This window comes from Fukomys damarensis, unplaced genomic scaffold, assembly GCF_012274545.1.
Source record: "Fukomys damarensis isolate Sample0158 unplaced genomic scaffold, DMR_v1.0_HiC HiC_scaffold_1, whole genome shotgun sequence".
Lineage (NCBI taxonomy): Eukaryota > Metazoa > Chordata > Mammalia > Rodentia > Bathyergidae > Fukomys > Fukomys damarensis.
The window spans coordinates 10250858-10264669 of NW_022900913.1; the positions used below are offsets into that span (position 1 = coordinate 10250858).

The 13812-nt window shown below is 42.4% G+C and overlaps 1 protein-coding gene and 1 pseudogene across 1 annotated transcript in view; one reads left to right on the forward strand and one right to left on the reverse strand.

Moving 5' to 3' along the window:
- Positions 1–13812, reverse strand: part of Dnah5 (dynein axonemal heavy chain 5) — a 316139-nt gene that overhangs the window by 183267 nt on the left and 119060 nt on the right. The window contains 5 exon segments of the mRNA XM_019208553.2: positions 4167–4300; positions 8343–8424; positions 8513–8703; positions 9182–9421; positions 10099–10249. Coding sequence (XP_019064098.1) covers positions 4167–4300; positions 8343–8424; positions 8513–8703; positions 9182–9421; positions 10099–10249 — 798 coding nt within the window.
- LOC104867229 lies at positions 4323–5361 on the forward strand (annotated as a pseudogene).

Sequence of the window (13812 nt, forward strand, 5' to 3'; positions counted from 1 at the left end):
GCTGGACAAAAAACAGCCTTCGTTCACTGTGAGGCACAAGGAAAGAACTGCTGTGAAGCCCTTCTCCTCTCTTCAGTCTCTCCAAGAGTCCTCCCCGGTGGAACCTACGGAAGCCGCGGCGGGAACCTACGGAAGCCGCGGCGGGCATCTACAGACGCGTTGCTGAGGGTCAGGCGGTCAGGCCGAGATGAAGAGGGAAGGGCAAACAACACAGCCAGCCCTGAAGGCCACTGAGAAATTTCACAGGACTGCCGGAAAACAGCAGTTATTTTAATAAAAAGTAATGCCCTTCCAGTGCTAAACATTCCCATCCTTATCGTCCAATCTTCTGCCAAAATTCTTTAAATTTTACTCATCTTCAAAAAGACCCCGCCCCCTGCACACATATTCTTAAATGCGTTCCTTAGTGTTTTTCAGGGATGTTGTTGTAAGCAAGGTCTGTTTCCACTGATTTTTATAACTGGTCATGTAAGCTGGAAAAAAAAAAGTGATGTTTTACAAATAACCCAATTAATAAATGGGCAAACTGAACAGACACTTACCAGTAAAAGTAATACAAACCACTATTAAACACATGGTAAAAAATGTTAAGCTTTGGTAAAGGACCTATGAGAATGTGAAACAAAATCACATTGACTTTCCTGATTATTTCACTGTTTCATCACAGTCAGAACGACTATCATTAAAAATACCTAAATAAATAAATAGAATGCCAGTGAGGATGTAGGGGGGAAAGGAATCTCTCTACCCTGCTGGTGGGCAAGGAAAGTATTAGAGCCACTGTTGAACTCAGTATAGAGTTTCCTCAAAAATCTAAAATCAGTGCTAGCATTTGACTCCGTCATACCACTCCTTGGCATGTTCCAGAAAGAATGAAAGCATGCCACAGTAGCATCTGCATACCCATATTTCCAATTCACTAAAGCCGAGCTATGGAATCAGCCTAGGTGCCTGTCAACGGACAAATGAATAAAATGAATTACACATACACACACACACACAAACACACACACACACACACACACACACACACACGCACGCACAAGTATTATTCGGCCACAAGGAAAAACAAAACCATGTCATTTTGAAGAAAATGGATGGAACTAGAGATGATCATGTTAAATGAACTAAATCAGATTCAGAAAGACAAATATCATATTATCTGCCATATGTGTGATCTAACCAGAGAGGGAAGGAGGGAGAAAGGGGTGGGAGGGGAGGCAAGGGTCGCAAAAGGAGATGGGAATGACCTCCGTCATGTACACGTATGAATCTGCCACAGTGAACCCCGTTCACCTGTTCAACCTATACGCACTAGTAACAGAAGCAAGTTTGACACCTTAGTTAACAGTTCAGTTTGCCACCAGTTCACATGCACTGGTAAACAGGGGTCAGGGACAGGACATCACAGTCCCAGGCACTGTTTCTCCTCCTGGCTCACCATCTGACAGTCACAGTGCATGCCACGGGCAGGCGGGGTCCAGCAGCCAAGCCCCTGTCCCACACAGTTGGTCCTGCTCTCTGTATATTTATTCCTCATTCCCAACATAAGCAGCCTTAGCAGCCCTTTTACAACCTTTTCCTGAGCTTCTTTCATTTTTGGTAACATTCTATAGTTTCTATAACACAATGAACATGTTAATATTTTACTGTATCACTTTTGTTATAGTCAGCACGACGTTACTTTTTATGTGTCAGCCTCAATCTCACTTTATCAATCTCTATTATTAATGTTAAATGAGCAAGTTCATAAAACAGGAGAATTTTCAGGAACATGTTTGTTACCACAGTATCAGAAACTCTGGTTTCTTTCAGCTGACTACTAACTTCACACTTGTTGCTGTGTTTTTTTCAGATTCTCCTCTCAGATTTACTCGCTAGATGGTCCTGCTGTACTGTCTACAGATAACTTAAAAATTGCCTCCTCGCTTCTAACATTTATTCCTCTTGGAGATCAAGTTTTTCCACTGACTCACATATGCCTTCAGAGTCATATCTGCATAAGAAAAATGTTAATAACTGAGACATAGCAAACACAAACATCTGAAACAATAGCACATTACCAACAGGGCTCTAACGTGTACAACAATTTCCCATTTTCTGTACACTGCATTAACCTGCGCCAAACCCAGGAGAAGTTAAACTCCCTCCTGTGCCCAGCTCAAATGTCCCTCAAAGGCTCACATTTGATGTGTGTTGATATTTTCCATGCACTGAAATGCAGAGAGCTAAGCTTGTCCCTGCCTGGCTCCCACAGCTGATCCCCTGGAATGGACTGAAATGTTCACCTGTAAATCCAGAACACCCTGCAGCAGCATACAGACATGATCACAAGCATATGACTCTCTGGGGACTGAACTTCAGATTATCAAAGTCTCCTGGATGTTAAGTAGAAATTCCAGAGTCCTGAGCTATCTCAGTACCCATGAGGCTACACTATGAAGAGTCTACCCTGACTAATAAGTCTCAGTCTTACATTATCTGAAAGTGTCCATCTTTATTAAAGTGGAGCTTTTTTAGAGTAGAGGTAATTTAGAGCTAAAGAACAAAAAATCATATGAACGATGTATGTAGAGCTGCTCTGATTCAACTACTACAGTATAAGGCTACTTGATTCAACTACGACAGTACAAGGCTACTTGGATTATGTTGATCAGCTCCTCATCCAAGCCAGGTAGAACTACAGACCAATGGCCAGTGCACGGATGTGCTGGATGTAGGCTGGGTTTGCACTCTGACTCAACCAACTACAGCAAGAGGACAAGGTAGAGAGCACAGGGTTTCCTGTGGCAGAAGCAGAATCCTTCAGAAGGGTCCAGGGCTAGGGAAGGCTGGCCATGTCCAGTACGGCGACTGAGTGTGCATTCATTGTTTTAGAAACAGTTTGGCCCTCCTATGAATCTGGAAAAAATATCTTCAAATCATTCGCAGTGCCACTCTTTCTACTATTTTAGATCTGTACCTTTCCCTCATATAAGACAAAAGAAATGCAACAAAAATGAGAAAGAGAAGTGCCTTCTTGCCAGCAATATGTTTATATTGACTACGACGTCTCATCTTTAGATTTCTATGATAGTGGCTGATTATACCAGAGACTGTGCCACTACTATGGACTTCACTGCTGATTTATTTTATTGAATTTTCTACAGTTACTGAGACATGTGAAAGTACATCTGACAGAGCATTACTATAGTACAGACAACTTACCTTTACCATTTAGTGTAGAGCCCAATAAACTAAGCATTAGACAAACATTTGTTGAATTGTGTGACCACTAGCCCGAGGGCAAAGTCAAATACCATACCTTCCATACACCAAGGAAGGAAAATTAAATGTGCATCAATGAGAAAGCTTCCCTTGGGGGCATCTTACAACCAGGCTTAAAAGCACTTCCTCACTCTGTCCCAGTGATGGCATTTCCAAACACATGCAGCTCATTCCAGAAAAACTCAGCAACCCAACAGGCGCATTTACAGAGTTACAGATCCCCTGCCCCAGGACCAAGAAACTCTTTGAAAAGGTAAGCAAGTCTTAGTGTAATGTGAATATGGCTGTTTATCACTCTAAAAAGAAATTCTTTTCAGGGTTTTCGGCCTTTTTGACAACAAGTACAAAATTATCTAAACAAAAAAAAGGGGGCAGAGTTGAGAATAAAGCAAGTTAGAAGAAAAAAATTAACCTAAATTCATGTCCATGCCCAGTACGAGTTTGTGTGGACAGGGCGAATTTCCAGTTTTATCTAATTTCCATATGGCAATACAAATTTTCTTCTGATATATATATTTTGTATGATTTGCCTGATAGCACAAACATGAAAAGTTGACTGCAAGCCTTATTCTCCTTGACTCCTTGAAGGTCAATTGTAACATCTGTCTTGTGCTCTAGGAAAATATTAGATATTTTCACGGTCGGATTGATTTGTATTGAAAGGAGAGGTTAGAGGCATAAAACAGAACACAATGTGAAGGAGGGAACAACAGTTCTCCCTCCTCTGCACCCTCGAATGAAGTCTGCAGGTAATGAGCATGAGCTGTGTGCACATAGGATGCCTTCGTGGGCTGCGGGCACCGTGGGTGAAGCCAGATCACAGGCAGGGAGAGCTGGTAATATCCAAGCACAGGCACCTGTGGGGAAGCAAGGGGCCCGCACGGCACCTCTACACGTACCTTTCTGGTAGAACTGATGATGGTGCTAAGCACAGACACTAATTTCACAATCTCTTTGTTGTCAGAAACACTCTTATAATAGTTCTTGGTTTGCACAGGGATGGGTAAGTTCACTGATGCCACCTCCAAGGTATCTAAAGCCAAAGAAAGAGAAAGATGGATGTTTATGTCAACAGGATGAACCATGTAATTTTAAAAGGTGAGATTTCTGGATCGGTGAAGTAAGGATGCAGAAAATCTTCCTCTTTATAAAAGCAATGAAATAATGAGAAAAGTGTTGCTCTGATTTCCAGGACTCTGGAAATTAACTAAAGCCTACGGCAATCTAAAAAATGTTAATTAATTCAAGAATAAAAAAAGCCAGATCTTGATGATAGTAGGAAGCTTTTAACTTGCCACGCTCTCGTTTGTCTCCTCTCTGGCTATGCAGCAGCCTGTCTAGAAAAAGCCCGGCTAAAGCAGCAGATGGAGAGACTGAGCACCTAGGGCTGGGCCCAGCTGGAGGCGGTGAAACGCGAGATCCAGGCGCTGCAGCTGCAGAGGATGACGCAGAGGACGGTGCACAGGGCCTGGGGCGCGCGCTGGATCACTTGAAAGCTGAAGGAGATGTGGCGGCTCTGGATCCACACATCCAGCTTGTGGAGGAGGAGTCGGACCGGGCTCAGGAGCGACTGACCGCAGCCCTGAGAAAAACCGGAGGAGGCAGGAAAGGGTGTAGACCAGAGCGAGAGGAGAATGAAGGTGACAGAAAGCCGGGCCATGAAAGGTGAAGAGAAGATGGAGATCCAAGTGCAAGATCTGCAGCTCAAAGAGGCCACGCACACGGCCGAGGAGGCTGACGGCAAATACGACGAGGCAGCGGGAAGCGGGTCAGCCTGGACGGAGAGCTGGGAAGGGCAGGGGAGGTGTCCGCGCGAAAATGCGGTGACCTGGCAGACCAGCTCAAGAATGTCCCTAACGACCTGAAATCGCTCAAGGCTCCGTCTGCAAAGTATTCTGCAAAGGAGGATAAACATGAAGAGGAAATTAAACTTCTGTCTGACAAACTGAAAGAGGCTGAGACCCGCACTGAACGGCTGCAAAACTGGGAAAGGCCGTTGATGACCTGGAAGAAAAACTTGCCCAGGCCAAAGGAGAGAGCATGGGCTTACATCACACCCTGGAGCAGAAGCTAAACGAACCTAACTGTACATAACCAAAAACGGAAGAGTCTTGTTCCAAAAGAAACTCCAGTGTCATTCTCTTTGCCTTGTAAGAAGTTTCTTTTGTTACTGCATCTTCGCTTTTCTGGAAATGTGAGTACGTGACCAAATATTCCATATCAGAGAAGCTTTGGGCACCAGTTTAATCTTCCCCCCCATTCTGAACTACACCAGCTTTTTCAGCTCTATCTTTATCCTTAAGTTGCATCTATTCCTGAGACAGGCAGAGTATCTCGTATTGCACATATTCTCAGGAGACCGAGGTCTGCTTTCTGGGAGAACAGTCAACACACTTTCAAGAACATGTGATTCTGATATCTAATAGTGGGCTTAAAATGCAAAAGAATGTACACTCTCTGAGTCACCAGGAGGCTAGGGACCAGCACAGTAGAATGGGTGGGGATTTTCTATCCAGACCAAAAAATAAAAAAGGGCTATAGTGGGAACTTATAGACCACAGCTCGATTAACCTAGTCATCCTGGCCTTCCTCCATACTCCACTGCAGGACGAACATCCTCTGAGCCATCGGCATGAGGATGCCTGGGAAATGGTCATATAATACTCACTCGAGTATTTTCTGGACACATCCTGAATGCTACTCTCTTCCACAGGTTTCATTCTAAAGTGGTTCTCTGATGAATGAGTGGCTCTCTGACTTTAACAATGGCCCACGCTTATCTGTTCTGACGTAAGGCTGTGCACACGGCAGGAAATGCTGTTTAATCCCATCAAGCTCACACATAGTCAGATGACTACTGGCCATCAAACCAAGCAAAATAATTGTTCTCTATCAAACATACTGGGCAGCAAAGTAGGGATCAAAAGTAATTGGTGTAGCTGCATCTCCCTACTTCAGGGGAATGTCAAATCAAAGATTTTCTTATCAGGGACTTGAATTCCTTCTTCAGGACCAAGTTAATAAAAGTTCAAGAAACTCCTGATTTAATTGGAGAATTCTGTAGGCAAGGGCTGCACATCTTGGCTTTGTTGTAGTTTTGCTTTCTCGTTTAACATCTCGGAGCAGAAATATTCCACACTCCCCAGTATGTGGGAGCCAACTGAAGTTTACAATTCTGACTAAAAACCACCCTGCTTCTAGCTTATCTGAATCCCCAGCCCCTCACTCCTATTTATTAAGTATCACACTACCCAGAAGATACACTAGAAAATTGTGCAAATGAATAAAATCCACACACTAGATTCTTGATACTGTATCATATGTAATAGTAGCACTTTTTCGACATTTTGGTCAAATAAATTTTTACAGAAACTAAATAAATAAACAAAACAACACATTGGAAATCTCCATAGCAAACCAGCAGTCGCTGGAGGGACAGGTGGGTTCGCAGCTCCCACAGAGTGGTCATTAACTGACATCTCTGGACTCTCCCAGGAAATGCAGCATTCATTCAAAGAACTCATCTTTATCTCATCCGATACAGAATTCCACTAATGAAAACAAATTCCGTTCTCATGGAATATGTCCGAATTGTAAAATCAACAGTTGCTTAACTGCAAAGCTACCTGACTGCAATCCCACTTATATGCAATGTCCCAGATTTGGCAAATCCAAACAGACAGAAGGTAGATCAGTGACGGACAAGGGTTGAGAAGGAAGAAGAAAGGAGAGTGACTGCTAATGAGTATGGAATTTCTTTCTGAGGATAAGGAAAATGCTCTAAAATTAAGTGACAGTCATGATTGCACAACTCTGTGAATATACTAAAAACCCCTAAATTGCACACTCTAAAAGGTAAATTAATTATCTCAAAATTGTTTTTAAAAGATGTAGTTTACTTCCTTAGCACTTTAATCATGACAAAACATATTCACGATTTTTATTAAATATCTTTTCTTCTCCACTTAAGATATGATTCATAACTGAAAATAAAAATTCTAAATTTTAAACTATTCTAGGAAGAAAAGCAACATTTCCAAATAATAAAAAGTGAAATAAATAACATATGCTTTCATGCCCTAAATGAATGAATAAAGAATATTGTAACTTATAGGGAAAGATGTTCTGACTTGTCTTTCTTCCCCTCAGAAACAGCAGTTTAATGAAAAAACTAGCTCAGCTTCTTCCTTGTGGTTAGTTGATTTATCGTCTCAGAGGAGAACAGCAACAAAATTATTATGCAAGATCTGCCATTTGTGGAGCTGATTTAGAAAGAATGTGAGAAAAAATATGTCATTTAATATCATTAGCCCCATGGATGTTGCCAGGGCTTAGATGTAAAATGTCCTCCAAAAGTCTCGCATTTGGAGATGGGGCCTGAACAAATGGAGGGCGTCCCTGGACATGTGATTTAGAAGGATGTATTCTTGTCCTCAGTTCCTCCTCTCTGGCCACAACTCAGTAGACAGCTTTTCTCCATGATGCTACTCTGCCACGCGGTTTCTGTCTTGCAGCCCCTGAAACAGAAACTGTGAGCCACATACACCTCTCCTTTAAATTGAGGGGGGTCTAGTATTTTGCTCCAGTGTCAGGGAAGCTGACAAATGCACATATCTTTTGCCTCTTGATTGACAGAGCATCAATGAAAACTACAGGATACCCAGTATCATGATATAATGTGGTAGCAAAACAGAACACCTAATGAGTGAAGAAATATCTCTTAGGTGTCAGGAAATATTCATTGTGATGATGGCAAGTTTCTTTTTAAACTTGTTAAAGCCCTACTTTTCCTGAGTTCTCATCCTTAAACTTTTTCAAAGCCCAGTGATGCCCCAACATCTGGGACAGACCCGCTTGAAGAAGACTTATAGTGATGACACTAAAATATTAAAATAGGCAGATCTTGGGTTTGTTTGTTTATTTGTTGTTGTTGTTGTTTGTAAACTTAAACTGACTCATAGATTAACAGTCCAATCTAACTTGATTTGAAAATTGCATGGGGGAGGAGGAAATGTTTAAGCTCAATGAATGTCCATTTGAAATGACTATCTATAAACAACTAAAAGAATGTTTACCTTGAAGTTCATTTTCTCCCATTTCAGAATCACTGTCTTCATTTTTACACAGAGCAGCCATTTTTCTTTCATGCATCTTTTTCTGTAATGTAAAAGGATATTCCTCAGCTTTGCCCCATCTATAAAAGAAGCAGTTTTCATATAAAACAATTTCCTGATCACCTTCCCACCTTGGACTCTGGCTCGCTGCTCCACTGTCTGACCCCCTTGGGGACACCAACGATACAATCCACAGCTTTGTTCAACGTCTGCTGTACATCCTCCAGTGCAGGCACCATGGCAATGTTGGGAATAGCCAAGGTCATGCCTGCCCGGAAAATAGGCAGTGTGTTCTGCTTCATCTTCAATGCACCATTGCTATCTGAATTAACACAAAGCAGGGAAGGATTATTATTTTAAATTCAAAAGGCAAGATTCACTTCATTTCTAACCAAAAAAAAAATACTTAAGGCACCTAGAACAACACAAAAAGGTACATAATCAGTGAGTATTTCTTGAATGAATGAATGAATGAACAAAACTATTAGAGGATCTGCTTGTGTTCAATACTATAACAGAAGTTCTGTAAAACTCAAGCCATTTTCTGGGGATCACAAATTGTCTGTCTACCCTTCATAAAATGCAAGTAGAGTATACCTAGTTTTCTCAGTTTTAATGAATGACTTCACAGAATTGTTGGGATGACCAAATTTCGTAATGTTTAGTTTTACAAGGGGGCGCTCAATAAACAGTGAGGGTTCAAATTACTTAAATTTAACAGAAACACACACACACACACATACACACACACAAGCAAACACTCCTGATCAACCAGTAGGTGCATGGTGTAGGATCATTACCCAGGAAGTTAACTGAGTGGGAGGAATAGATGCGCTTGCGAATGGCCTCCAGTGTATTCCTTGTAACTCTAAGAAGAGCATCTGTGTTCCGATGGTTGAAATGAGAGAGCAACTCGCAGGCTTCTTCCTCTAACATCTCAGTCTCCTTCTTCTTCCTTGTGCTTGCTGTCGAGGGCATGGGGCCAGCCCCAGAATTAGTGGAAGGTGTCAAGGCATTCAAATCTCCTTCTGCCCTTTTTGCTGTTACATGAAACAGATGGGTGGGGTGAAATTAAAGGGAGAAAGTTAAAGTAAAGATAAGCTGCATGCAAGTTCAATGTCATTTAAGTGTTGTGCTTCTTAGAAAGTGAGCCTATGAATGGATAGAAAAAAAGGAAATCGGGGCACAGATGGGTGGATGGATGAGTCCTCTCGGTGTGAGGAGATGGCCCATAAGAGATTCAGGGACAGATACAAAAGCTTCTCTGAGTCCCACTAGCCGTGTGGTGGGTTCTTTCTCCCACCAGAAACCCTAAAACCTCGAGAGAGTATCTGCCCTTCTCCACCTCTCAGGGTTCTCATCTGTCCAGCAAGGATTTCCTCTAGTCTGTGTACACTGCCATAGGGATTCTAATCCATAATCCCTCCTACTGTGTGGGTAACATGGAAACACAAGGCCTATCCCTACATGAATTAAAACAGAGGCATGTGTCAAAAAGGGAGATGTGAAGCACAGGTTGACAAAGATTAACACGAAACAATGGGAATGAACAGTATGGAATCACTACAAAATGGTCAGAATTATAATTTCAGATCTATAAACATCACAAAATTGGACAGCCTTGACAGAAGTGTGAAATTAATTGCTATGTAGAAAAATCATAGTTTTAAGTAAATGTTCTAGAAAAACAAGACCCTTTTGTGGCCTCATCTCTTACCTGGAGCTCTGTTTTCTGAATCAGCATTATTCTCATTGGATACTTTTTCATTTTCTTCCACATCCAGCAGCATATTTATTAGTTCATTGACTGCTTCCTCCACTAAGGAGCTTTTAAAGTGTAGTATCTGAGCACCGTTTACACAAAGGTCCTAACCAAAATGATAAAAGAGAGAGATGAACTCAGTGTCACATTGTCTCGCCGGTTTCTGAGAGCTCACTGGTAACAGCTGCAAAGCTGCCGATCCTGCCCTCCAATTGGGAGCATGGTGATGGATTCTATGGGAGATTAAACAGACAGACGTGCAGACAGATGATACGTCCAGGATATGCTATTTACCACGCAGCTAGAAAATAAGCCCTTGAAACCATGGACTCTCAGTGGTCGCAGTGTCCAGCTGCGTCTCAAGTCCCACAGTCTTGGGTCCTCTCTCCTTCCTGTGCACATCCCCACCAAACATCAGTCTCACGCTCTGTGACCTTTTCCTGCAGCGACCTTCACATCTACTGCAGTGCTGCAGGACGCACGGCGTTTTGAGCTCATTAGCACAGGAACATTCTAATGTATCCTGAAATAAACTATTCAATTTCTCTGTCATCCAATAAAGTCTAGAATAACAACTGCACTGTGAAGTCAGAACTTGACCCAACTTCTCATCTTCATGCAAGATGAGAGGAGATGAGAGTAGAGAGAGCAAGAGAGAGAGAGAGAGAGAGAGGAAAGAGGTACAGGATGGGACAGGATGGAGTTGGCAATATGTAGCAACAAGTATATTCTATGATGCCAAATCAAATTTCCTGGGTTCTAGCTCTGCATGCGTCTAGAAAATCTTTCTTGCCCTCAGTTCCCCCATCTCTAAAATGGTCGTAATGGCAGAATCCACCTTAGTTTGATACAATTCATCCCATGAAATAGTGCTCATAAAGTGGTAAGACCAGGGCCTGGCACCAAGAAAGAGCTGTGGTTATTACTGGTCAGCAAATGACATGCAACTGCAGGACCTCAGCCTTGCCTCATTCGATGGAAATTAGCTCCTCGTCCTCTGAGATCGTTAATCTTCCTCCAAGTTCACACCATAAGCCCTCCAACTCTCCCTTGGAGAGAGCCGCAGTGGGCCTCGGCATGGCCTTTCCTTCTCAAGGCCACCTCTCATGGGAAATCCTGTTAGCTTCCTAGCAGCCCTTGTAGCTCTCTCAGTAACTCAAACACACACTTGAAATCATAAATTCCTTAATATCCAGTGTTCTGGAAAGGAGAATCAATAAGCTTTCAAAGGCTACTATAATTTCAACAAATGTTTACATCCTTTGATTCTTTCTCTCAAAAAATGCAAACAGCATAGAAATTGATAAAGTAGAAAATAAACAGGAGGACGAAGTACCAGTAATTGCAGTCATTAAGATGCCCCCTATGCCAAACACAAAGTCAAAGATGCTGCCACTACCTGTCCTACTTCATTTCAATGCACCCTCCCGTCTTGACACTTGGACACTGAAACCCACACAAAGGGTCTGTCCCCAAATCCTCCTTGGCAGATCTGTGGGGGGCCCAACAGTTCCTCAGTCCCACAGTGCTCTCTCTCTGGAAGTCCAGGGCCCCACAGAATGTAGTATTTTCTCCAGGTCTGGTCATCCTGGTTCATGCCCTCACCGAGCAAGACAATTCCTCAGTTCAGCAGTTGTTTGTGTGCATGTTCATTATATACAACTGTAAGGTTCATTTGGGGAGTTCAGTACTGGCGCTCAACATATTCTGACTATTTTAAATTCCATTAACCCCTTATCCCTTTCCTCCTCCATCCATATCCTGAAGTCTGAATTCTAGTTTCCTGGCCTCTCTCTCTTACTTACTGTACATTGTTCATTTTTTTATGTAAGACAAAGTATGTGATGATATTGAACTTTCTCAGTCTGGTATATTTTATGTAGCATGGTAGTCTTAAATTCCATCCATTTTTCTCCAAATGGCATTATTTCATTCTTTTTTGGGCTGACTAATACTCCATTATTTGTACTTATACCCCATTTTCTTTACCCATTCATCTGTTGACAGGCATCTAGGCTATTTCCACAGCTTAGCTATTGTGATTGTACTGCTATAAATACAGGTAACGCAAATATCACACATTATCTTCAGTTCCCGGAGGAATATATCCAGGAGACGGATAGGTATGGCTGAATCAAGTGGACTTTCCATTTTTAGCTTTCTTCACTAAATCTCCACATGATTTCCACAGTGGTTGCATGATTTACATTCCCATGAGCATAGCCTAGGTTTCCTGTTTTTCCTGCATCCTCACCAGCATTTTTTTTTTTTGTATTCTTGATGATAGGCATTCTGAATGGGGGTTAATATGAAATATCAATGTTATTTTGACTTGTATTTTCCTAGTGGCTAAAGATGGCTGCATCAATTCTTTTGCCAATGTCCCTTAGTCTCAGCTCCTCAGCCCTCCCCTGCCTTCCCACGAGAAGCCCCCGTGAACCTGTGTAATCCAGGTGACCACCCTCTGTACTTACATGCACAGATCCTGTCGGTGCACTCACGTGGTACTCGAATTCATGGCCCCCGGATTCAACTCAGCCCCTGACACTAGGCAGGAATAGCTCTATGTGACCACAATCACTTTCTACCACGGGGCTCCATGACAGCTGTTTTCTCCAGACTGCACACCATCCTCTCCTGCCATACTCAGCTATGGCCTTGATTTCTACAGCACAAGCAAATGGAGCCATGACATCGAGACTCACCCATCTCTCCAATCCCTTGCCTGCCACCGTAAGACAAACCAGCCTCCATCATAAGCCTCTTCCCTCCGGGCTCAGTGACTTCAACAACAACTCACATCTCAAGTCCCAAATCGCAGCACTTTCTGCTTCCCAAGTGACCGTGCCGGCCAATTACCTTTCTTCCTCGATTGGATGCTTTCCACACCTATCAGCATACTCCACTCACCTCAGCCCAGCCCCTTACTCCAGCCCACGCCATCATGACTCCCTCTCAGGGCCTTTGAGCTTGCTGGTGCTCTGCTGTGACTCTCGCCCTCACTCCCTAACTTCCTCTGTTCAAATGTCTCATCACAAAAGTCATCTCTGACCATTCCCACAGATCACGGTGCTGTAAATTCTCCTGTTCTCCACTGTCCTCTTGATTTCTCTCCATTGGGTTGGCACCACCTGACATTTTTGTTTATTGACTTTTTGTTTGTTTTTCGGTATCCTCCACTGGAAAGTGGGGTTCACAATGACTGGGATCTCACCCGTTTGTTTACTGCTGGGTTCCTAGCACTGAGTGAACCAGATGCTCCAACAAAATTTTTGGAACAAATAAGTGGATTGTGAAAAGTGGAAAATTCAACAGGTAGCACTGACTTACATTGGTGGTCAAAAGTAAAAATTAATTTAGGTTCCATGACCTTTTCTACTACAACTAAAATTAGCAGATTATAATAAAACAATATTTGTTGGAAGTGAAAAGTATACTACGGCATAGCTGGTGGCATTATAAGTTAAAAACATCCTTTTGAAAAGCAATGAATATCAAGAGCTATCAAATAAAACCATACTGTTTTGCCCAGTAATCTTATTTTGAGGGGGGAAATAATATTAAAGAGGAAAAACCATGATACATAACTATATTACAGCTTTTTGGTAAAATGAAACCCTTTGGAAGCTATTTACTGTCCAGCAATAAGAAAATGGTATGTAGCCAGGT